The sequence below is a fragment of the Oryzias melastigma genome, linkage group LG14, assembly GCF_002922805.2.
Source record: "Oryzias melastigma strain HK-1 linkage group LG14, ASM292280v2, whole genome shotgun sequence".
In the NCBI taxonomy this organism is placed as follows: domain Eukaryota; kingdom Metazoa; phylum Chordata; class Actinopteri; order Beloniformes; family Adrianichthyidae; genus Oryzias; species Oryzias melastigma.
The window spans coordinates 9343629-9369013 of record NC_050525.1 but is presented as its reverse complement, the minus strand read 5'-3'; the positions used below and the strand labels follow the sequence as shown (position 1 = coordinate 9369013).

Sequence of the window (25385 nt, the reverse complement as noted above, 5' to 3'; positions counted from 1 at the left end):
TTGACGCTGATGACATTGACTCTGGTGACGTTGACTTTGGTGACGTTGACGCTGGTGACATTGGTTCTGGTGACGTTGACTCTGGTGATTTTGACTCAGACCAATCACTGGTTTTTGACTTTGTCTGGTTGCAATATGGCAGCATCCAAATTGCAAAAAAAAATTGTAACTTCATTTGTTTGGAGCCGTGTATAGAAGCCATTTTATATGGATGATGTCACATTTACTGAATTCAGTTCTTATATACAGTTAATGGTTCAGACAGACAATTTTGAGATTTTTAAGAAAAAACTCAAAACTTACCTTTCCAGGTTAGCTTTTAAGTAATGTTTATGCATCACTAGGGTGTTTTGGTTTTTATCGTGTTGTTTGTCTCTGTATGTACGATACTTTGAGATGTATTTTTATTAGGGCTGTGAACATTAAGGCATTAACGCACGTGATTAATCAAAAAGAATTAATGCCTTAATATGTATTAACACAAATTAATTGAAGAAACAGTCCTTCACTTTAACTTGGTTTTATACCTCTTATACCACGGTCACTTACAAAATAAATACATATTCAATCGGTTTTTAGTACTTTATTCTTGCTATTTTTGGGGTTTAGGTCACTTTTTCACAAAAAGCGGATCATTTTATCCATGATCTGGTGCCATATTGTACAAATACATTTTACCTGGTAAAACATAGTGATTAATCTGGTTAATCACAACGCAATAATTTGCAATTAATCAGATTTTTTGTAATCGATTGGCAGCAATGATTAAAAATAAATGTTCTAAATGTAGAGTTTCATGTGTGATTTCATGTTGTGATTATTCACAGATAATAAGTAGTTGGCAAATACTGAGATGAAAAAAAATATTGCGATTAATCGCCCCCTTTTTTTCTAGGTTTGCAATTAATTAGTTAATTTTTTTACTCGATTCCCGGACGTAATTTTTATATGAAAGGTGGTTTATAAATAGAATTGCATACATTTTGACTCATTTGGAGAGTCTTGTTTTAAAGTCCCTCTATCTTCAATTTGGCTCCATTTATTGTAGTGATCACTACCACTGATGGTGAAGCTGATATTGAAGAAAAAAATGTATGTTTGGCTTACAGCCCACGCTGGAAATATGTAAATAGATTCGTAAAAAAAAAAAATCCTTGCTTTGCTGGTGGGTAGCACATCTCAAGATGGCAGCCTTTTGTCTCTAAAGGTTTGCCTCACATTGATTTCAAGGTGATCACCACACATGGGAAATGCAGGCACTGCTTTTGAGGAGCATGTGGCACCGTCCCGAAAGCGCCGCAGGGGCAGGGAGCATGACAGAGCAGTTAGCCAACACTAATGATCTCCATCGTTTGGTGATGTTACACATTCCTCATACATACTAGGTGCTGGTAAAGTGTAGAGCAGCTGTCACACTATTTATAAACGCAGAAACATTCTTGACACCTCTCTGTAAGAATGAATTGTCTTGTTTTCATGATGAGATTTTGCCATCTGGTCAGACTCTGAAGATTCTCTCTTTGGGAATCGGTGCTGCATGTTTGTCATTCATCAAATCTGAGTGTAACAGGTGTTGTTCTTCCTCTCATCACAGCTTTTTATTTTCCATCTCGCAGTCTGCCTTCTTCCTATTTTTACTGAGTCTCCATCCAATCAGGGCCTCTGCCTGCTTCCTCTTTACACCCTCATTACGTTCCATCTGTTACATTTGACAGAAATCAAAGTAATGAGACAGAAAGAAACGACACAACCGCAACACCTTTTGTTGTGTTTATGACGTGCTGTCTTATCATTAAAGATGCACTACAATAAAAATTGAGTTTTTATTTTTAACATGTTTTTCTTGCACTTTAGTCATGATGGAGGACATGTACAGGGAAAATTAAGCTTTAAATTGCATTTCTGAACATCTCGTTATTGAAATGGTTGTGAATGAGGAGCAGACAAAAAATGCAATTTGAAAAGCATTTTATTTGTTATGTAGAAAAAACAAGCTCATCAACCAAAAATAGATGACTAGATCCCATGGCCGTCTTCATTTTCCACATTCAAGCATGTATACAGCTGAATAGCTCCAATATTGCTTTGCATTTTTGTTACACCGCTAGTATTAGCTTGGGGATATGTGGGGCCATAAGCTAGCGGGAGAGAGTGTAAACAGAGAACTGACAGCAGTAGGGAAGGGGTTAGCTTGGGGATGTTGGGAACCGTAAGCTAGTGGGAGAGAGTATAAACAGAGAACTCTCAGCAGAGGAGAGTGGTTAGCTTATGGATGTGATGGGCCGCAAGCTAGTGGGGGAGAGTGTAAACACAGAACTCTCAGAAACAGGGAGAGGAAGGGGGTGGAGTTGCTCTGCACCAACGGTCCCGCCCAAAACTCAGGGGCAAATTTCTAACAAACTACTCCCGCTCTGCAGAAACTATGTCCTTGAACATGACATAGGTTTATTGATTTGGGCTTAAAACGGCATATTCACAATTAAACAACCACGGGGAGTGCTTTTAAAATAGATTAAAAGATGCTCGGAGTGGGACATCAAATACACAATAATATGTTTTAAATAAAATTTAAAGAGTAACTCTTATTTATCCCTGAGCAAAATTAAAAATGTGACACACATAATCAAACTGATTAAAGCCAACATTTTTTTTCTGTCAGCTGTTTTTTTCTATTAAATCATCAATGTGAAATATGCATGATACATTATAATTATAAGTCAAGTAAATGTGGTGCACAGAAAGTAATTGGCCCTCTTCACAGCGCTCCTGCCACATATGTTTGTTCTGCTCTGCAGCATCTCAGTCACTTTCTCTTTGTAGTAAACAGAAGCTCAGCTGGAGGCAATAGTGGTAGAATATGCTCTGGACAGCCACAGCTGTGTGTGCATGAAATGAAGACCTATCACTGGAGCTGTGATGAGCAATTGATACGAAGCAATGAAGAGTAATGAGCACTCAGACGCCCTCTAATTGATGCTGACACATGTCAAATATGGTTAAAGCTGTTTGTTTTGTAGTTTAGGAGGACTAAAAAAGGCAGAGCGTGAATTTCCACATAATTGTAGTAAATATTTCTGTAGCTTATGACAGTGTCGCCACATCCCAAACAAATGCTTGGCAGCACATTAAAGTCACAGGGTGCAACAATCAAGTTGCTTAGGAACCTGTGGGTCAAACCATTGCAACAAGCGGGGGTGACCAGGGAAACATTCATTTTTATCTGATTATGTGGTATTTATTCTGCATGTTTATTCTTCTAGCATTATGGGAGGAGGGTGTCAATATTTCACACCTGGTTGGATTAACCACAATGTTGCCGACATGTTAATGTTGACTGTATTTGTGAGTGTGTGTGTAACACTGTGACTGTTACAACCTGAAGATCTATTTATCTCACTGTAACCATTAGCTGATTTTTTAAGATCTAAATAAACTGTGTTCAGTTCTCCCCGTGCATGTTGGGTTTTCTCCAGGCACTCCGGCTTAATTTGTGACTCTAAACTTTAAGTGTCTCTAGGTTTACAAGTGTGTGTGGGGGTGCTTGTAGGCCCCGCAACAGACTGGTCATCTGTCTAAGGTGTAACCCACCTTTGCCCAACAGTAGCTAGGATAGGCTCCAGCAACCCGATGACCCCAAAAGGGATATAGCGGGCTAAGAAAATGGATGGATGAAAAGCTTTCTGCAGATTCCTGCAAATTTGATAAATAATGCACCACTTACAGATGACTACATGCAACTGACCAGCTGAGACCGAAGACATATTTTAAAATTTATTTCAACAAAATATTTATCCAATCAATATAAAAACATATGCACAAAAAACATGTTTACTTTTTTCCTGCACTCTTAATGCAGCCATGAAAAAGAAAATGGCTCTTACTGAGCCAATGATGATGAGCGACCTGCCAAGCAAGCATTGTAAAAAAGTCTTGGTGGCTATAATTAAAAGCTGTGCTCACACCGGCCTTGGAAATGCACGGTCAAGTGACCACTTCCAATTAAAAGTCCATGTAAGTTGTACAATGTACCACAGACAAGTATATTATTATACTTGGACAATTTGTCAAACAATCTTTTTAAAAGTGACAAGTATTTAATTAAAAATTTCCTAGACACCTGTAAGAAAACAATTAACAAAAACTGGTATAAAACTAAATCACCAACGGAACAAGAATGGGAAGAAATAGTTCAGGAAATATATAAGATGGAAATGCTGAATCATATGATAAGACGGAAAAAAAATCCAAAAAAGATGGGAGAAATGGAATATACACAACAAGAACACAAGAGGAACATGTAAAAACCTTTAGAGGTTTTTGCTTGTTGTTTTCCCTCCGATTGTTTAATTATTGTTTTTTTTTTTTATCTTATACTTTACTTTAAATGATTCTTAATGTTCAGGATTAGTTTACCTATACATTTGGCTAAAATAAAGGCAAGAGTTTAGTTTTCGTTTGAACTTGCAAATTTTTTTTGGTAGTGATTGTTACTGTTAAGATATTCCATATCACTTGGCTGCTCCATCGTCTCACATCCGTGCCCTAAAAATGATCCGTTTTGTGCGGATCAGCTGCTTGGTTGCTTGTGTGAACTCATTGGTGTGGCACTGCAGGATGTTTGGCTGTTAGCACTGACTTTTCTCCCGTGACAGTGACAAACACTACCCCACAGCAGAGACCTTTCCACGCTCATTTAACTCCATCAGTCTCTACAGAGACCGATACTGAGCACCATGATGCCATTAATAAAACGCTTCAACCCCTTGGGGGGCAAACTCATTTGTCAAATGTGTGCAGTTCTGCTCGAATCTTTTTTTTTTTTTACTTCTTTGCTGTTTTATATTTTGTCTGCTTCTCTCCACCTCAGGGAGATGTTTTTCCACCCTTTTTTTCTGCTGTCTAATCGTATTTCAGAAATATTTTCAACTGACTTTACATTTTCAAGCTTTGCTGAGCTGTTTTATCAAGTCAAGTCAAGTCAAGTAGGCTTTTATTTGTCAAATATGCTGAGTACAGGGCATACAAAGCACAGATGAAATTTCTTCCTCTCTCCTCCCTTTGTGCAAACAGCAACACTAATTACAGTAATAATAATAATAATATTAAGAATAAAAAAGAAGAATGTAAATATAAAAGTATAATGTACAAAATTTGTATAATGTACAAAATTTATTTATTTATTTTTTTAAGGATTTGACTCTATTCATCAAAAGCTAAAAAATAGTTCATGCTGAGCAATGCACAAGCAAGTGAACACATATGTCTCTGCTGTTTTCCCTTTAGATAAAACGGAGGATGAGCTGGAGATGACCATGGTGTGCCACAGGCCAGAGGGTCTGGATCAGCTGGAGGCTCAAACCAACTTCACCAAACAGGAACTGCAGATCCTCTATCGAGGTTTTAAGAACGTAAGTTTAGATTTCACCTCCAGAGAGCAACACCCATGCGACCAAGCGAGAGGAATAACACAAAAGAGTTGTGTTTTTGCACAGGAATGTCCCAGTGGGGTGGTAAACGAAGAGACCTTCAAACATATTTATGCACAGTTCTTCCCACATGGAGGTAGAAATTATTCTTCTGTGCAGTTTTTCACTCAGTGATCTGTTTGTGAGCAGATTTCTTGCTGTTGTTCCAGATGCGAGCACGTATGCACACTATCTTTTCAACGCATTTGACACCACAAACAATGGCTCCATCAAATTTAAGGTAATCAGGAAACAAACATGTACAAACAGGACAAATTATCAGGCTTCTGATGAAGATATCCTCATTTATAACAGGACTTTGTGATGGGTTTGTCAATTCTGCTGAGAGGCACTCTGAGGGAGAAGCTGGAGTGGACGTTTCATCTTTATGACATCAACAGAGATGGATACATAAACAGAGAGGTGAGATGGAGCTCCCATTGTTTAAACAGCGTCTCATGTGTTATGTCAACCCTTTGTGCCGCCACACGATGAACACCCGCCCCCTTTTGCAGGAAATGACAGAGATTGTGAGAGCCATTTACGACATGATGGGCAAATACACCTACCCCGCATTAAAGGGAGACGTCCCACAGCAACACGTGGATGCCTTTTTTCAGGTCCTTTTATGATAAACACTGTTAATAATACATTTGAACCTTTTTTTGTTAAGTTCATTTTCAGCCAATTTTATGTTTTGGCTGTTTTAGTACCATATTTTCTGCACAATGAGGCACACTGGATTATAGAAATAGTCTATTTTCAACTTTTCATTTATTAGGTGTGTGTTTCAACACATTAGGTGAGACAAAAGAGTCAAAGATAAATCCACACTTCAGTCAGACTTTGACTATGTTCGAGTTCCCATCCTAATTTCTAACTACTAAAAAACTATATAGTGCCCTGGATTTTAAAAGCAATTCAGACACCATGCTCACTACTCTTTTTTAAAACAACTAGAACATCACAGATTTCACAAAGTGAAAATGTAATCAATATAAGCCTTTTACAATGTCTATTTATAAATCCACTTTGTTCTGATGATTTAAATGTTGATGGATTATTAAAAAATTACAATCAAACAAAATTTTTTCCACAAAGTTCTTCAACCGTAATCCATAGTGATCTTCATTCGCTAGTGAGCATCGACGGACGCAAAGACTTCAGGGAAATTTCTAGTGCACTCGATTTTGGAATTGTAGATTTGGACAGTAGTAGGAGGCTATATAGAGTGCACTATGTAGTAGTGAATAGTGAAGGAATTCTGACAAAGCTTTGAACTTGTTTGTAATATGCTACATGTTAGTTAAGCTAGAAGTGTTAGCTGTGTATTTACAGTACCTGTAACTCTAAAACAAATTTGACTGATACTGCTAAAGCAAACGTTACTGGACTATGCAATCTCCCAACCTTATTAGGAACACGTAAAAAAAAAAAAAAAACACTCCAATATCGCTACACGTTAGCCACGTTAGCATGTTAACAGTAGCACCCAGCTTTGGTAGCAACCTGTAAAAAAAAAACAAGACTGATACCAGTAAAACAAATGTTACTGCGACTACTCTAACTCCCAACCTTCTTAGTAACAAGTAAAAAAAAGCACAGTCTGATACCACTACAAGAAAGCCGTGTGTTCGCGTATTTACAAAACACCCACCTTGGTTAGCAACATGTAAAAAACACTGCTACGACTAAAACAAATGTTACTCTTTTAAGCTAACTCCCAACCTCGTTACTAGCATGTAAAAAAAAAACTCAGTCCAACATAGCGACATGTTAATTACGCTAGCATATTTACAATAGCACTAAAACCTGTTAGCAACTTGTGTAAAAACAAGACTAATACTACTGAAAAAAACATTACTGCGACTATGCTGATTCACAACCTTATTAGTAACATGTGGAGAAAAAACACAGTTCTGCATTAGCCACGTTAGCATATTTACAATAACACCCAACCTAACCTAACAAAAAAAAAAAGACTGATACCGCTAAAATAAATTTTGCTGTGACTGCGCTAGGTCCCAACCTTATTAGTAATACATAAAAAACAAACTTACACAGCTACACTATAGCCACATTAGCTTATTTACAAAAAACACTCAATCTTGTTTGCACTCTTAAAATAAAAAAACAGACTGACATTTTGACAGAGCAGCGTGTATCTCTCACCCCTTCAAGCACAACCAGAATTAATCCACGGGTTAAAAGAAGCAGTGTCCTTTAAAAAAAAAAATAATAATAAAAAGGCTTTTAAGTGTGCCTTATAGTGTGGAAAATATGGTCGTTTTCACATAAACATTGTTGCAAGTTGATCAAAATTATTACGTAACTTGTTTTTTCCACAGAAAATGGATAAAAATAAAGATGGAGTGGTGACCTTGGAGGAGTTTGTTGTAGCCTGTCAAGAGGTATGTTCCTCCTCATTACAAAACTATTAAACATGCAAAAAGAACAACATTGAAAAGTTTTAACTAGTTTGGAATATTTCCTTGTTTTGAATTTACATCAAGTTCGCAAATATTGTGTAAAATGACGAGATATTCTAGGAACCCATTATACGGACACATATGACATCCCTTAAAACTGTGTCAGATCTGAACAACAGTGTAACTCTGCTGCAGTGGATAACCAGTTCTTCTTTTAATAGCAGTGTGGAGGCAGCTGCAGGCTGAGTAGGTGCCGGGGTGAAGAAATTATTTAGAATGTTTCTGTTTTTTGTGATCAACTCTTAAAAAAATTCAGAGCATTACATGTTTTTAAAGTTAGACCCCGATCCTCATTTAATCTGTTTTGAAAGTGTTCTCAGTGGTCTTTTAATTATTGTTACTGTATCTTTCAATATGTTCTCCCTCATTAGAAAACTGCCAGAAAAACATTAAAAAAAAAACTCTTTTCATCAGCATGAGTCTTTAAAAAAGACATATCATGCTCTTTTGAAAACATCTCATCTTAGTCATACACATTCAATCTTTTTCACTGCTCAATCTTTGTCCACCAATAGCAGTTTTGGAGCAACAGAGTAAACTCCCTTTGCGCTGATGCTTTTTTAATGTTTTTTACAATCTTCTGGCAGAAAAAAGTGGAGCTATGAATTGTTCTGCAGCTTCAAGATAGCTGTTTCTCCATGATTCCTGTTATGAATCAAGCCTTGCTTTTTTTATATATATAAATTTTAACTCTATGACTAAGCTTTGAAATGACCTAAAAAAATGAATATAATAATGTAACAATGTTAAGGTTGAATCACCCACTTGAAAACTGCTATGGTGTGAACATTTATAAAAGGATACAAGACTCTTCTTTTTATTATATTGTGTCCTTCTCTCCTTTTTAATGTTTAGTTTTATATTTTATAGTGTAAAAAATGCACAAAAAGTACTAAATAACAAAAGTTTCAGTCCTCTAAGTGCAGGAATATTAAAGCAAATGAACAAATAAAACAGCCTTTCATTCAAATTTTTTTTTTCAAGCATGTCTCTCAATAAGTAAACAAAATAATATATTTTAATTTATTTAGTCTCCATATATGACTTTTGCCAAATTGGGATGTTTTACAAGAACTAACAGGGTAATGCTGCTGTTTTCACGAAGCTCTACATTATATCTGCAGCTAAACATGTGCACAGCTGCCACTTTAATTCTTTATTCCCCTTTAATTGCATCCCTGCTCTCTCCCCAGGACGAAACCATGATGAGATCCATGCAGCTGTTTGAAAACGTGATGTAGGACGAGTGCGAAACGAAGGAGACAGGGACATGTAACATAGGAGGGCTCTTTGTGAGTGCATGTGTGAGGGTGCATCAGTGCTGTACCTCCTCTTCCTCCTCTAACCCATCCCATCCTGCTGAGATCTGGATGAACCCGGAATCTCCCGTGATGACTCAGACGGCGGGACCGGAGAGGAAAGCTTTTAGCCTTCATGCCAGGGGTTTGACGCACAGCGAGAGAACCATGTGACAGCCTTGGACTTTTTTAACGCTTTTAGCCCTGTCACGGTAGAGACATATAGACTAAGACAGCCCTGCATTACCAGGCTCCTCCTGACCTTCTAAAGAGCCATGACTTTCAGAAACGGAACTATTTATTTTTCGAATCCTTCTTTGCCTAACTGTAATTGCATGTGTTCGAAAGAGTCTTTTTCCATCCATGCTTTACATGTGTTATGGGTGTTCTGTTTCATGCATCTAAGATATTGACAGATTCTATTGTCATGTGCTGGATTTATCGATGCAGTGACCCCTGTGATTTGGCTGCCTGCTTATTATAAGTCTGTCCAATAACAATATGATTTTAGAGACTTTTTTGTTTGTTTGGTTTTTAGGGGTTTGTTTTTTTGTCCAAAATGTACTTTTAGAACAAAGGATTGCTTCTTTTAGGATAATGTGTGCAATGTCAAAGAGATGTGCTTACAAAAGACCCTTTTCACGGTGACGTCAGACAAAATGGCAACACGACCCAAAATGTGAATCGTCACTTCCAGTGTTTGGGTTTAGAACAGCAAAGCTGACAGCTGAACGCTGTTTAACATAATTTTATGTAAATAATAGTGGTAACCTTACCAATTTCAACAGATAATTGTACAAAATGTATTTTATAAATGTCCTGCTGAACTGTATTCGCAAATCTAAATTCAAATTTGATTAATCATTCAAACTTGGAGGTTATATTGAAAATATCGACCTTTCCTTTGAGCAGATATTATTCTAACTTGTTCTATTTTGCTTGATGTTATTCACACGTGTTTTAAGTGCGATCGAGCACAAAAACTGATGGAAATTCATGTTGGCCACATTTAATAGTTGCAGCAAAGATGCACATTGCTGCATGTTAGCGGCGCGTGTTTTAACTGTGCTGAAGGCTAAATTTAGTCGTTATAATCTGAGGTATTTGTTGTTTTTGGGGTATTTTGAGGGGTAATTGTAAAAATAGGAATGTTTACCAAGTGGCACTGCAAATACTTTAAGTGCCATTATGAAGACGTGTATTTTCAGCTTTCAAAATAAGAGCAGCCAGGACCAAAATTCATCTCTGGCCGTAAACATTTAAAAAATTGCGTGGGAATAATTATTTCCTTATATACATTTTTGACATTTTCAGATTATTTTTTTCCTTGTTTACCTTTATTATCCTGCAGGAATCAGACACGCTTAAGAGCAACAGCAAAGAGGAGCTACGTCAGAAAATAACACAACAGTTATTAGTTTTTCTTTATTGTAAGACACGTTGAAATTGTCTTACTTTAGTTCTGTTTTTAGTGATTTTGTGAACATGGAAATGTAAGCAACTTTAAATTTGCAGGAAAGATCTTCTGCATCTAGCTCTACGTCTCATCCCCGTCGTGGAGAGCTAGCATTAGCTTGAATTAGAAAAAGAAAATCTTAATTACCTTCATAGTAAAACAAGCAGCATTCGGTGAAGTACCTGTAACCTTCGTCTAACTTTGACTGGGTTGTCAGAGAAAAACCATCCTGACTAGTTTAATATCACTGTGCAGTATTCTGCAGGCAGTACCACAGACATTTTTGAACAATCTAAGAGGAAAAAATTATTGCAACCAGGTAGCACATTTATAAAATAAATATTGTACAACTTTTGGTCACAATTGGTTTGGTTGCCTTTCATTATTTATGTAAAATTGCTTTACAGCTTTGCCGTTCTAAACCATAGACATAATATATAGCTGGAAGTCACTCTGCACACTCGCTGGTTTGTGTGACATCATGTGAAAAGGTGTGTCAAAAATCATGAGTCATATTTAACTTTTATATTAAGTTTGGGTCCAAATTTACATGTTTTCAAGTTTGAAAATGGGTCAATTTTGACCCAAATACAATATAAGGGCTAACTGGGAGCAGTTTTTGGACAATATACGTTGAAACCAGAACAGTGATGTCATGCTTGGACGTGAAGAGCACACTCACCGAAGCTTCCTCTGCAGTTTCTTGCTGGTGGTTTCCTGCAAGCGAGTGTTTTAAAGCCCTATCGTCAACAAAAATTCACCAGGATTAAGTGACTGCATCGCTAAAATATTAAACATTGTTCTTTTTGCAGACAGTGGAGCGTTTTTTTAGTTATGTGGTTCATCTGCCTAAGATTTGGTTTGAATCTGAGGTGTTTTATCCCTAGAAAAAAACAGTTGAATAAACATATAAGTTATTAAACACAGCGTTTTTATTTCTTTATTTTTCATAAGAATTGTTCAGACAAACATTAAAGGAATCTAGAGCAGATTATATTGTAAAGGAACATTTTCTGGAGTGTTTCATGGGTTTCCCCAAACTGTGTAGCTGAAAAGACTGCAGTCTTCTGCAAAACACACTTGACGGATGAATTATGGATGTACAGTAGCTACAGGGGCATGGATGCTGTGCACCAAAGTCCTGAAAGATTTTCATTCATACAATCATATCTGAGCAGCAGACTACATCAGGCAGCAGCTCCTGCTTGTTGTAAGTCTCTGAACACTCTCTAAAATGCCTGAAGGGGAGATTACTGCAGGTCTTTTCTCCCTGCTGATGTCAGACCGTACAAAGAACTGCATGAGTGCACTCCTCATGCATTTGAACCTCAATCAGTATGTTTTTGGTATAGACTTTTCAAAGAAATTAAAAAAAAGGGTAAAATGAAGTGTAGTTATCCAATTTTAGTGAAAATTGTCATTGTCACTACACTGTTGATAAAATCAATGAAAACAAAGAAAACCCAAATTCCAAATTTAAACAACATTGTGCAGTAAAAAGACACAATGGGAAAAAGAACAATGGAATTCAAACCGAAGATCAATTAAGTCATTAATGAGAAATCAACGAGGGAAGGAATAATGGAAGTCCTAAATTTTGCAATCCTTGTTGGGATAGTTCAATTACTCAAACTTTATATTTTACGGACCCATTTTGAACGTCTGCATGAAGGTCACTTTTTACTGCTACTTTGGTACGGTGGAGTCATTTTGCAGGGTGGTTACTGAGGAGATGACAAAAAAGGTATGCTGATAAGTGTTTCTGACGTTTTGATTTTTGGGGAAAAAGTGTGAGAAGCAATACTGATTTTAAAGTTGTTTTAATGAGCCTGCATTCATCCGATCACATTTCAATGAGTTGCTGCATCTCATCATTGCTCCATGTTTTTCCACTGATTTTCCTACTCAATACAGCCTGTAATGGGTGGCTGTGTTGGTCCAGTTCCGCTCCGAGCATGGTGCCCATTCAGACTGAAGAAACTCAGAGCAAATGAGAGCTCAGTACGATTAGAAACCAAGACCCCCTTAAAATATGGGTCTGGGAGCAGCTCCTGGTCCTGAACCAGAGTACGCTTGGGTGTACTCTGATTGAAAATGTGTTCTGTATTATCAGGAGCAAAGAACTCTGCTTTACTTTAAGCGAACCAAATTTGTTCAGTCTGAATACACGCAAAAATATGTAAGGGAAAATGCCAGATGAGGTCAGAAATGAATGAATGTCGGGGAGGCCTCACAGAGGACGGTTGCTTCTGAGATGTCCGAGATTTCTGATAAAGCACAACTCAAAGGGGATTATACCGCTAATACCGTGGTCTCTTACAAAAATAAAAAAAAATATAAAATTAATCTTTAATCTTGTTATTTTTCATGTCATTATATGTTGTGCAATAATAGAAGTGGCTACAGAGCGTGCACCGACCTGTAGCCAATCAAAAGCAAATATTAAAGTGTCAAACACGTCTTGTGCTAAATTTTAAAATAATATATTGTTAACTGTTTTATTACATTACACCAGGAAAAGTACAACCCAAATGAAAGGTTTTTCTTATGTGTTACTGGCCTAAAAGCAAAAAATAAAAATAAAAAAATAGATTTTTTTCTCTCTTTTTTTGTACTACACAACCTTATATCAGGCCAAAACAAACGTGTAACCCAAAAATCAAAGTTTTTAACATATTGTAGTTTTTAAATAATTTTATGATTAGTTATAGTAACAAAAGTAAACTAACATGCTCATCAATAATATATTTTTTTAATTATTTGAATTTTACTTGTTTTGATTGGGTTTGTTTTTATTATTATTTTGATGTTGAATTCGGAATTGTTCACGTTTTGTTCAAAACTATTTAGTGAAACTTTACAATCAAACATTAATATTTTCTAACACTATCAGCTGCCAAGCTGCAGGGAGCGCTCTCATCTGCTGGATCACTTCCGTTTCGGCAGAGTAGAAGAACAGCAGCAGCAAAGTACCAGTCCTTCCATCCACGATCCCTGATTGTTCCAGTTCAGACAAGCGGCGGCCGTGTCAGTCAGCGAAATGAACGGGTTGGACGAAGAATCCTTGGCACCACAAACATTTTTATATGGTAAGATAACTTGGCAGGTTTGCGCGTCTTCCTCGTGCACGCTGCATACACGTGTTTAAAGCTCGTGCGGAGATATGGGGGCGGCCGCTGACGCTCGCGCGTATTCAATTTATGATGAAAGTAGCTAAAGTAACGTTAAAAGGAGGTACATAAAACGTGTAGTGTGTTTTTTCTAATACGACTTAAAGGTTTTATTGACTGAATTCTGACTGGAAACGCGGCAGGAGACTTGCTACGCACAAACATGCTGGAATATCAACATGGCGGCCGCCGTGCTTTCTTTTCCAAATGCAAACGACATTTATTTCAAATAAAACTTAGCCTTTCACATTCTTTTAGTTTAAGTTCTTTGTTTTACGGGCAAAAGAAAATAAACCTATTTTTGAGACGGCGAAGCTCTTTTCTAGAAAAATCGACAACGTGGTTTCAAGCGTGCTGATAGGCCCCTCCCCCTTTCAGGCTGACCTACAAATCCACTTAAAAATTCTAGGTATTCCAATTTTTTTGTATTTAAATTGACGTTTTTATATATTTAGTCTTCCACACTTTGTGGTATTTTTTTCATTCATTTTAGCCCATCGTATATTCTAATTCGCCTACTTTTGTTTGAAGCACGTGTCAAATGCAGCATCCTTTTAAATAAAGATTCATATTAGTTGTTGAAAGGGTCATTTAGAAATGAATGTTAAAGTCAAATGTAATTTTTATAAGTAAATATTTCCAGTTATTCATTCCTAATTTGAGTTTTGCTGCTGTCAGCACTCTTTAAAACAATTTTAGTGGCTAGTTTGTATTTATAGTTGATCCTGTAATGTGTGTGTGTATATATATATATATATATATATATATATATATATATATATATATATATATATATCAAGATGGCTCTATTTCACGGTTTTTGGGCAGAAATGACATGTTTTCTTGTCCCACGTGGTGCATGTAATCTTCATGTCGTCTTTATGGGCCCCTCTAGTGGTTAGTCTAAGTATTGCACTTTTACTTATTGCGTATTAATAATATAACTTATAAGCTTTACATTTTCTCTTGTTTTTAAGCTTTTTTTGTCTTTAAGGATGCACATTGGAAGCCGGGAAGGAAGTGATCTTCAGTCCTGAAGACGATGAGCTGGAGCATCAGTTAGATCTCAAATTGGTAATTATAATGAAGGCCTTTGACGTTCTTAAATTTGTGTATTTATATCAAAACTAAAGCCATATAAAAATGTAATGTGCATATCAATTCATGTTTTAATGTGCCGTTGTTTAATTTGTACGTTTAAAAAGCAGATTTTAAAAAATCATTTAAATTATGCAATTTATAAATTGAAACTTTTCTAAATTTGATGAATTAAAGTGTATTAAAAGTTCCACTTTATTCATAATTTGATCTATTTTCACGGCATTCCAAGAGCCTTTTAATTATATTCTGTTTTTTAAATCAAAATGAAAAAAGTTGCAGTTTTTTTGGGGACATTTTTTCTGCAGTGGCCGTAGTTCATTAAAAAATTGCCTCTTAAGTTGTGGGCGGGGCTTGAACAGCCTCAATCCCATAAATGAGAGTTATATGTTTAGAGCTCTTCCGTTAGCTTACCCCTCACAGCTGCAACCTGAAGCTATGTTTACACAGACCCTCCGTGTTCAAGCTGCCAGTTCTGATGAAAAGTTAAAGGCTTTTCATGTTCAAAACTCAGGTGTGCACATAGTGATGCAACTTTCTTGGCACGTTTTTCTGGCTCTACATGCAAAAATACGTGTCAATTGAACACATATTGGCGGTTAAATCAGGGACTTGGAAGCGATTGAATCGGTTTATCTAATGAATCCTGAAGTGGCAATGAGCCTGATGATGCCTGCATCTGGTTTTCAACTAAAAACTAAATTAATATCCGCCATCGCAAGGTCTGTAGCAATGGGCAGTTTCCGTCATTTGCACAAATTGTGAGATTTGGACAGCTTCGGCATTGCACACCAAGCTTTCTTCGACTGCAAGTGGGTGATGTATGCTAGTAAATAGTAGAAAAAGTTCTTCTTATTGAAAATGTCTATTTTCAAGAAACAGTTCTGAACTTTTACCTCAGTCGAGCAGACCCAGAGGAAGGGTTGAGGTTACGATTGGGGTTAAACAAGTAAATGGTTCCCGAGCGTGAGTGTCTCTGCAGCTCCTCCAGGGGATGGATCAAATGCAGAGGAAACATTGAGGTGCATGACGGCCAATGGGGCTTTAACTTTAAATACGTGTGGCCAAAAACAAAAATCCAGCCTTGTGCACACTTAAAAAACGTGCAGCAATGTGCACCCTAGTTCCACGTATTGCGTTTCCTGGTTCAAACAATTTAAGTAAAGAAATACTTTTTAAAAAGGCTATGTTAACCCAAGAGAACTCGTGACATCGCTGTCACTGAAATTAATTTTGTGGTCTAATTGGTTTGTGGCGTATTCCATATAATTTTCTTTTTTTAGGAAAAATTAGTCTGGTCTTTATGGGTTCAGTCTTCTAAACTTCAGAAAAAGGCCAAAAGAACTTGTTAAAAAACACAATTACGATCAGCATAGGCCTATAAAATTCAGTCAATGTCTTTTTCTTCAGCTCAAACTCTTTGTCCCTCTTCCCCCCTCAGGCCTGTGTTGACCCCAGCACCAAAGATGAGCTGAACCTGGTGGAGGTGGAAGGACAGAATGCCGAGGGGCAGAAAATCAAGGCAGCTCTGGTGTCACTCAAACCCTCCACTCTTCCAAGTGTAAGAACAGTTTCCTTTGTGCACATGACTGAAGTACGTTTGACTGATGTTTAGTCTTTCTATGGAGGGAAATGAGATAAGTGAACCTTATGAAGACTATACTTTTTCCTTAGTTTCTCCTTCTTTTAGTTGATTTAAATGTGGATCTGTGAAGTCGCTTCTGTGACCCGAAATGTTTTGTTCTGTAGGTGTGTCTCGGCGGGTTTACCATCACCCCCCCAGCGGTGTTCCGTCTGAAGGCGGGTTCTGGTCCGATCCATCTCAGCGGGCAGCACCTCGTCAGTAAGTGTGGTTTTGTTTTCTGAAGTTTTATCTGCCGGTTTGTGGGTCTGCATTCATCACACCATCTGCTCTCAGTGATGGAGACAGATCAGTCCTTTGATGAGGAGGATGAAGAAGAGGAGGAGGAAGAGGAGGAGGTCAAAACATCAAAGAAGAGACCTGCTTCATCACCTGCTGCCAAGTCTCAGGTTTGACTTGAATACTTGAACAATCGTCAAAAAAGTCTTTGTGAAATATTGAGTTTTACCTGTTTGATCTGCCAACAGAAAAAGATGAAGATTGATGTAGATGATGAAGATGAAGACGATGAGGATGATGAAGATGAGTGAGTATTGAACTTTTAATGAATGTTGGTTGCTAAGATCATCTTGACTGAAGTAGCATTTGGGTTTTGGACCCAGAGTGACGTGATCAGTTTGATCCAGAAATGAACCCTTGAGTTCTGTTTGTCTACACACCTCAAGTCATCCTGTAAGCATCATTTATAGCCTTATTTTCAAAGTTATAAGTTAAGAAAGTGAAGATGCAAGTGAAGCTAATAAGAATTAAGAAAAAAAATTAGCCATTTATTTTAGCACGTCATCAACTAGATATATGGATCGATTCACAGAACAAACTGCAATTCTTATCATTCATTATATGATGAATAAATATCGCTATTATGTGTCTTTTTACTGGATAAAAAATATAAAGCATAATTTATACATTTTTATTTAGAACACCATTTTAGAATCAACATAACATAAAAATGCTAAGATTTTGGAAAAAAAAGAAATCCCTTCAAACAACGTAACACTTTTCTGTAACTTGATGGTTAATTTCAACTTTAAAAGAAACATAGATGTCACAGTTGGTTTGTATCATTTTAGAACAAATCAAACAAAACACTTTGGTACAAAAACAGATTTTTTTTCTAATTTGACGACTTCTACTTTTGACAGCAGCATATAAGTTCCCTTCAAAATAAAACGTATCCTGTGTCAAATAAGCATGAACGTCAAATCAAGCATGGGATTTTCCATTTTTAGGACTCTGGTGTGCGTTATCCATTTAATCCTTTTAACTACTGAAAATAAACAGGATAACATTTGGGTATAGTCTAATTTTTAAAATAAATCTATGTGTACTTTATTCTTATTCTAGTATTAAATCCTCGAGCCTCGGGTTGCAGACACTTTGCACTAGATCGATGACAAGATCATAAATGAAGACGACACTTTAATAAGAACAGTTCTCTAAAAAATGTAAAAACATTAAATCTTTATTCTAATCTGACAAGCGTTTCCATCAAACATATTATGAATTCACTTTTTCATTTTTAGTGGAAATGCCAAAGAACTATCGCACTAAAATAACCACAAGTCTTTTTTCCCTTTATGAATGCCATTTGATAGTTTTACTTTGAAAGAACCCTCACCAACACTTTATTTTTGGAAAATCTACATAGTTCCAATAAAAGCGCATTTGCTTTGTGTAGTTATGTTTAACATCAAACATTTTTCTGAATTTTAGTGATTAAAAATGAATTTCATTGCTTGAACATTGCTACAAAAACAAAGAGAAAAAGATCAGCGATCTTACATGTCACAAAATATCCTTTTTGTGGGACAGTTCATAAATATCTGAACACTCAGATATTCACTATGATAAACACGTAAAATGCACATAAATCATGCGTCGTCCTTGATGTTTTTTGTTTTATATTTTAAATAAATGGGTACCATCTTATAACATAAGGTGCGTTTAATCAGTTCACCAGCAGAGGGCGCTGTATCCATACGTTTGCATTTGTTTTTGCAGATATTCTAATAGGGAGTTAATCAAATGTTAACCCAGAGGTCATATTGATGCCACATGATTAAACATCCAGAAATGGTTCACTAAATACATACCTGTTACCATGGTAACAACAAAGTTCAGACTTCGAAATAGGTTATTATATATTGTTTTTTCTGTTCAATTAAAGCAGTATTTACCTTTTTATAGGGATGAGGAAGATGAAGATGAGGAGAGTGAGATTGAAGAATCTCCTGTTAAGGTAAAGCAGCTTCTGCATCCTCAGCTATATAAATGTTTTCCAGTTAATGTTTTCATTTATTGACTTGTTTGTTTGCAGGTCAAACAAACACCAAACAAGCAGAAGGCCCAAACTCAAAACGGAAAGAGTTCTGCACCCAACACCCCTGCCGCCAAGCAGGTGATGAGAACTTCTTGTAGCCATAGACGCTCTGTAGGGGGCGCTGAAAGACCCTAAGCTTTTTCTCTTTTCTACCTTTATAATTACAGGACAAGACGCCTAAAGGCAAAGGGGCAAAATCACCCAAGCCCCAGACTCCTAAAGCAAACCTGTCCCTCCCTGAGGTCAAGGCCAAGATTATGGAGTCTATGAAGAAGGTGGGCGGAGTCTGCTCCAATAAACCTTTTACAGGAGACACTTTAGGAGGGAAGTTTAACGGGTGTGTGACTATTCTGTACATCTGCAGGGTGTGTCGCTCCCAAAAGTCCAGGGCAAGTTTGAGAACTTCGTAAGATTTGGACAGAATGTCACAGACGCCAAGGTAACAGCACTTGAAAAGTGGTTCTTCCTGTGTATAGATGTACAAGAAGTCTACAATTTTAACATACTTTCTTCCCTGTAGATGATCTCAGAGCTGTGGAAGTGGAGACAGACGCTTAAGGAGGACAAATAACCCACTAGAGTTTTAACTATTTTATAACTTGTCTGTAACGCCTCTCAAACCTGTTGAATCTGTGCCTCCCCTGAAGTTTTTCTCCACCCGTCCATCTGTGAAGACTTCATCCATCATCGTCATCTTGAAAATATATTGACTTATTAAAATCCTGAGGGAATGATATCAAGTTCTTACAAATACAAGGTTTTTTTGTAAATGTATTCCTTTCAGCTTGACCACCCTGGTAGAAGTCATGTCCTTTTTTTCTTTACTTTTTTTATTCTTTTTAAACAATCTGTAAAATGTTGGGTTAGGCATCAACACCTATGTTCAGATCAGTCGGTGTTACTATGGCAATGGTTGTCCCACAGTCCAAAGGTTTATAGTGGAGTTTGAGGACTTTATGCATGAAGATGCAAGTGTCGTGTAATAATTAGTAGAATGAGCCGTCCCTCTCAATGGTTGAGCATATCCCGCTCTCCTGAGCGGCTCACTTCCTGTAGGTGCATGAGGCCTGTTGAAGAGGACCACTTTGTTGATGACTGAAAACCGCTTTCTTAAAACAATACAGCTTGATATTCATGCTGATGCATTTATTCATCTTATTTTTAGAACTTTTGTTTTTCAAATCATTTCAACAATTCCCCAGTAAATTGTCCCCAATACCATTACTTCCTTTTTCTCTAATAAAGGTCTGAACTCGATGTGCTTTTGTTTTTGACCACTAGAGGGAGCTAGTCGAAGTGGGTCATAGAACTGAATATTGTATTGACTGACAAGCTGGTTTGCGCTCAAGTGTGCAGCCGCTTTCAGTGAAAACCTGAAATGCGTGGGAGGAGGTTTTTCCCTGAAGTGGGGAGTGCCAGTTCAGTTGCCATCACATGCATTTTATGAGGAAATGGTTTCAGCTTCCTTTCTCTGCTGCTTTACGACATGAAAACGTCAGAATCGAGCATTTCTTGGTAAACTGAGCTTTCTTAATATTTTATTCCAAATAGCTAAATCTTACATAAAGTTTCCACACCCTTTTTTATGCTTTAAATCATCTCAATTTTCATAGGGAGAAAATCTTGAGCTTCCATGGAATTTTTATTTGACCTTTTGTTGGCCAGAACAGAAAAGAACATTAATAGTTTGGGAAACCTGTATAATCACAAATCCTAGCAACATTTTAAAGAAATAGAAAGCTGCTCATCCTCTGTTTATGATCACTAACCATTAACCTTTTTTTAATTGGTTTTCAAAAAGCTGTTTCTGCTTTTTGAAACAAATGAAGAACTTAAAAACACGATGTTTAAGTAGTGTAAATACAGTTCATTTACACCCCACTTTTATTATTTACAGAAAGTTCTCTTAAAGCTGTTGATGACCTCTGTTTAGTAACACGGACGCACTCTTGGCCCATGTTTTTTCTTTTAACCCTCTATAATTTTATGTGAAAAAATTATTTCTGTGAGATACTGAGGAACCAAAGCGGACTTCTGCAACTTAAATTGACACAAAATATCTAAATGTAAACCAAAAAAATTATTTTATATTTAAAAAATTGCTTATTTTTTTACATTTTATCTCCAGAAAAGTCCTTAATAATTAATTTTGTTCTAAAAATATTGTTTTAATTTGACCTCAAACGTATCTGAATCCATTTAAATAAATTTGATAATAGAGAAAACAAACCAGTGATGCAGAAATAAACCTGTAAGAAAAACAAACTGAAACTTTTCAGTGTTGTCAGTCATAACACATTAATGATGGATCATTTTTTATTCTTTTCATAGTACTTGTCCATAATACTTTATTTTTTTCACATAATGTGACTTTCATTACTAAAAATTAAAAAAATTATGAGCAAATTTCTGAAGGATTAAATCCATCGACTGTGTCAACTTCTGCTCTGATTTCTAAGACAATGTATTGATTAGATTAGAGCAGCGTCACGTGGTCAAAGCAGAGGCTGTACCTTTCTAGGAAGTGAATCTGTTCAATTGAGTCATTTTGTTATGAACACAAAGTGCACAAATGGAGGAATCATTGATGAGTGCTAAAAGAAGTGTACTTATGAAGTTTTTTTTAAAATAATACATTTCCAAATGGATAAAAAGTTAGAGTTTAAAACAGGAGTCTGCAACCTCTAACCCTAAAAAAGACAATTGGTTCAGTTTTTTATTGACCAAAATCCAGCAAGAACCACAAAGTAGCACTTTATTGTTTTTGTGGCCATTAAAAGATTAATTTATAAGTTTTAAATGTTTTCAATAATTAAATTAGTATTGTGTCATATTTTTCTTTATGTCACAAATTAAGCTTATTTTACTTTTGAAAGCATTTTTGTCAAGTTCCTTTCAAAATAGAATACATCCTGTAAATATCCAAACACAAATGAACTAAANNNNAAAAAAAAAAAAAAAAAAAAAAAGCCACAGTGGAGTGATTAAAGCTCTCCATGTTGCCCTGGAGCCTACAGTTTAAAAATGTGATCATTTTCAGGGTAATCATTTTCCATGAAGTAAAAAGGAAAATGGATTGAAGGAAGAACTACATCTTTTGTTTCAGGAATCACGCTCCACTGTTCATCCTGTGAGGAGGAGAGGTCTCCTTCAAGTTCTAGTGAAGCCTCATCTACTTATTGGGCTGCCAACACACCCGCACAAGTGCAAAAGACGCAGCAGTGGTTTCACTTCCGATGTTACAGAGAGGCTGCAGGTGTTCTATCATCAAGCCATCATAGAACCAGTCCTGATGTACTGTGAGAGTATCAAGTATGTGCGAGGCCCTGCAGAAGGTTGACGGATTAAAAGTTCTGCCCCCATGGAGAACATCTCCAGCTCATACCGATTGATTTCCAGACCTGGTGCAGGTGCATCAGCCAATCAGAACACGCTAGAGCAGGGTATGTTGGAAAACATGTAGGAATCCGGTCCTGGAGTTGTATATCCCTGAACTATGTAAACTCATAAAAATTACAGTCTCCAAATATCAGAATGTCTGTATGGAAAACCTGAAATATTGATCAGAGTCAGTTCCTGCCTTACCCGTCCATTTATTTTTGAGCAGCACACTGAACTCCACATTACTCTGTGGTTTTGTAAGGAAATAGAACTGACATTTAGTCTTTGGTTGATCAAGTTCCTCATAAGCACCAGATCAAAACCACATCAGCAACCGGGGTGAACTCATTTTCTTTTGAATATAAAGCTTTTTACTTTGAGACATTAAGAAGACAAAAGTATCCATGTCAGGTTTCCCACGGTTTATTCTATGTACACACACACATTTAAAAAGTATAAAAAAAATAAAATCACAAGCAACTTAATGCAAAACATTGATCAAATTTTAGCCAATCCTCTAAAAGTGTTAAGAGATTTGAGGATCGGAAGGGGAAACTTAATGTACAGTTTGACTAAATCAGCTCACTTCGTTAGTTATGGGGTTCGTCTCCTGTACTAGAACTGGTTATGACAATAACACATCATTTGGGCCGTTACAATCTCATCTTGCAGTGCAATCCACAGTGAGACATGATAGTGAACTGCAGTGAAAGACAGCTGTGTTGGTTCAGTGATACAGGTTTGTCCACAGTATGATACACTGTATAAAACATGGCCAAAACCCCCCCCCCAAAAATTATAGTAAACTGACATTTAAAAACTTTAATGAGTTCCTTAAGATATACAGTAACATGGTGTGGGCTGCAGAAACTAAAGTGCAGCATGATGCACAGATATTTTCCTCATTCTCCCCAATCGTGAAGCTGAAACAAATATGAAAAAAAAAGGTTTGAGCTAAAACAAAGTCCAGATCTTTCAAACGTGGCTCTTGAGCGGAATGCTGGATTGAGGGGTTCTGGATCGATAAGACGGGACGGATTTGTCTCTTGGACACGATGCAGACAACATGCCCCCTCCAATCAGAGTCAAGAAAGCCCCGGCCCAGGCGATGAAGATAGCAGAGCCAAACTCGTACCTACAGAAAAGGAGGCGTCAGATGGGTGCAAACTCTTTATTCACAGGTTCAGAAAAGGATGCTACTCACTTTGTGTTGACGGGGGTGAAGGGGTTGTAGAAAGCTTGGACGATGTCGTGAGTGTACCACCCACACGCCACAAGAGTGCATAGAGCTGTGGGAAGAAATGTATCAATTAGTGAGACGCCAACAATGGAGGAACAAAAGTACCAACTAAAATGAATCGTACCTCCAATCAAGATGACAATGCCTCCAGCCAGGGCAATGCGAGTCTTTTTCGTTTTGTCATCTCCGCCACAGTTGGTGCACTTCATTCCCATGCAAGCTACACCCAAACCAGCCACACAGAGGATAATGCTCACCACCATGAGGGCGCGAGTCGCCTGGAGAGCACCTGGAGGGAGAGATCGCAGACGGATCGGTCAGACATGTTGGATTTTTTTAGGTCAAAGTCAGAAAGCGATTACTGGAAGTCGACAGAAGGACAGGTTAGTGTCAAAGGTGCTTGGTGGGGGTGGTGGATGTGCTCTAGTGCTTCTAAGCAAATCCAAAAAAACAGGTTCAACCAGGTTTCAGGTTTCCTCGCCACGATGACACTCCCTGTACCGGCTTCAGAGACAGCCTATAGCAGCGTTCACCCTTATCTTAAACCACCCCCCAAACAAAATACTTTTCATTTTTCCTAAAAACTATTTAAAAAAAAGTATATTAATAGAGTATTTGTCTTCCGTACACCTGTTTTCCACCTATGTACGTCAGTAAAGTGAACATGTTGGCCCAACAGTTCCTCATGGGGATGTTTAACCTTTAACTACACCTGCTCTGACAAACAAAATGGAGATTTCAAACTCAGGAAAAGGGAACTCAAGGGGCGGGGCTTAAATCGAATTCAGTAATTAGAACAGGTAGAGTCCAAAACTATTATTTAAGTTAAAGGAGAGTTCTTGTAAATATTTTTTTAATGTGCAAAGTCGTGGTAAGGTTAAATATGTCCGAAAATATAAATTAGGCAGTATTTTTTGTCAAATTAATATATAAAAACACCTGGGTGATAATATAAAGGCAGGGGTCAACAGGTGATTGAAAAAAAGAGAAGTTGATACTGACTGTTGAGCTGCAGGATGGAGTCGTACACTTTGCACTGGATCTGGCCCGTGCTCTGGAACGCGCAGGACATCCACAATCCTTCGTACATGGACACAGCCGTGATGATGTTCGACCCCACGAAGGCGGACATCTTCCACTGGGGCAGAATGGTCCCAATGATGAGGCCAAAAACTCCCAAGAGGGAAAGAGTGAACCCCAAAATCTGTAGACCGGAGTGGGCCATTGTTTCTCCCTCCTGGTTTGTCGAATTCAATTAAACGAAAGAAAAAACAAAGGGCGCGTGCACCTGTTTTCGATCAAAGAAAAGCGAAGTTTCTCCGATAAAAGTTCAGAAAAGTCTCTCCTACGATCGACGTCCGCTTGTATTCCTTAGTTTACCGCCAAGAAAGTCACCTAGAGCCGGTTGGAGTGGATTGAAGTCGGCTGGCTGCTCCTGCTCGCACCTGTTTTCCTGCCGCACCTTAAATGGGGTGGGAACGGCGGGAGCGAGCTTTTTTAGGCGGTTTCTGCTGCAGGTAGAGGGGGCGGGTACGCGCACGCAGTTTCGACTCATCAGCCGCCGTGTGGGCGGAGCGAACACCTGAAGTTTCGTGATGACGTAGCTGACGCTGAGCACCGGAAATGATTTGGTATCAACAACAGCATTGTTTACGTTTCATCAGTCTCTAAACAGAAACCTTAAGTCTAATCCTTTATGTCATACATCAACATTTAATATTAGAAGATTTAGATCACTAATGTTTATAAATCATTATTATAACTTCGCCAGAAGAAAGTCATGAATAACATTCTACATGTACAACATTATTGTAATATTTCTTTGT

The 25385-nt window shown here is 37.4% G+C and overlaps 3 protein-coding genes across 5 annotated transcripts in view; 2 read left to right on the top strand and 1 right to left on the bottom strand.

The window, feature by feature from the left end:
- Positions 1-11630, top strand: part of kcnip1b (Kv channel interacting protein 1 b) — a 42235-nt gene extending 30605 nt beyond the window's left edge. For 2 of the 3 annotated variants that reach the window (XM_024266354.2, XM_024266356.2), the window contains 7 exons: positions 5284-5408; positions 5493-5562; positions 5636-5706; positions 5781-5888; positions 5981-6085; positions 7814-7876; positions 9148-9224. In XM_024266354.2, coding sequence (XP_024122122.1) covers positions 5284-5408; positions 5493-5562; positions 5636-5706; positions 5781-5888; positions 5981-6085; positions 7814-7876; positions 9148-9195 — 590 coding nt within the window. In that variant the 3' untranslated portion in view covers positions 9196-9224. Of the gene's footprint in view, positions 1-5283; positions 5409-5492; positions 5563-5635; positions 5707-5780; positions 5889-5980; positions 6086-7813; positions 7877-9147 lie in introns of all 3 variants that reach the window. The other variant, XM_024266353.2, reaches the window with a different exon arrangement.
- Positions 11631-13612: 1982 nt separating this feature from the next.
- Positions 13613-20195, top strand: npm1a (nucleophosmin 1a). The gene is made up of 11 exons (XM_024266262.2): positions 13613-13797; positions 14873-14952; positions 16418-16537; positions 16726-16819; positions 16895-17007; positions 17086-17144; positions 18806-18857; positions 18936-19016; positions 19106-19213; positions 19303-19377; positions 19459-20195. The coding sequence occupies exons 1-11, from the start codon at positions 13749-13751 to the stop codon at positions 19507-19509; spliced, it is 882 nt and encodes a 293-aa protein (XP_024122030.1). The 5' UTR covers positions 13613-13748; the 3' UTR covers positions 19510-20195.
- Positions 20196-22726: 2531 nt separating this feature from the next.
- LOC112143057 (claudin-7-B) lies at positions 22727-25035 on the bottom strand. The gene is made up of 4 exons (XM_024266801.2): positions 24562-25035; positions 23684-23848; positions 23524-23608; positions 22727-23454 (listed from the first exon to the last, which is right to left on the bottom strand). The coding sequence occupies exons 1-4, from the start codon at positions 24782-24784 to the stop codon at positions 23295-23297; spliced, it is 633 nt and encodes a 210-aa protein (XP_024122569.1). The 5' UTR covers positions 24785-25035; the 3' UTR covers positions 22727-23294.
- Positions 25036-25385: the final 350 nt, after the last annotated feature.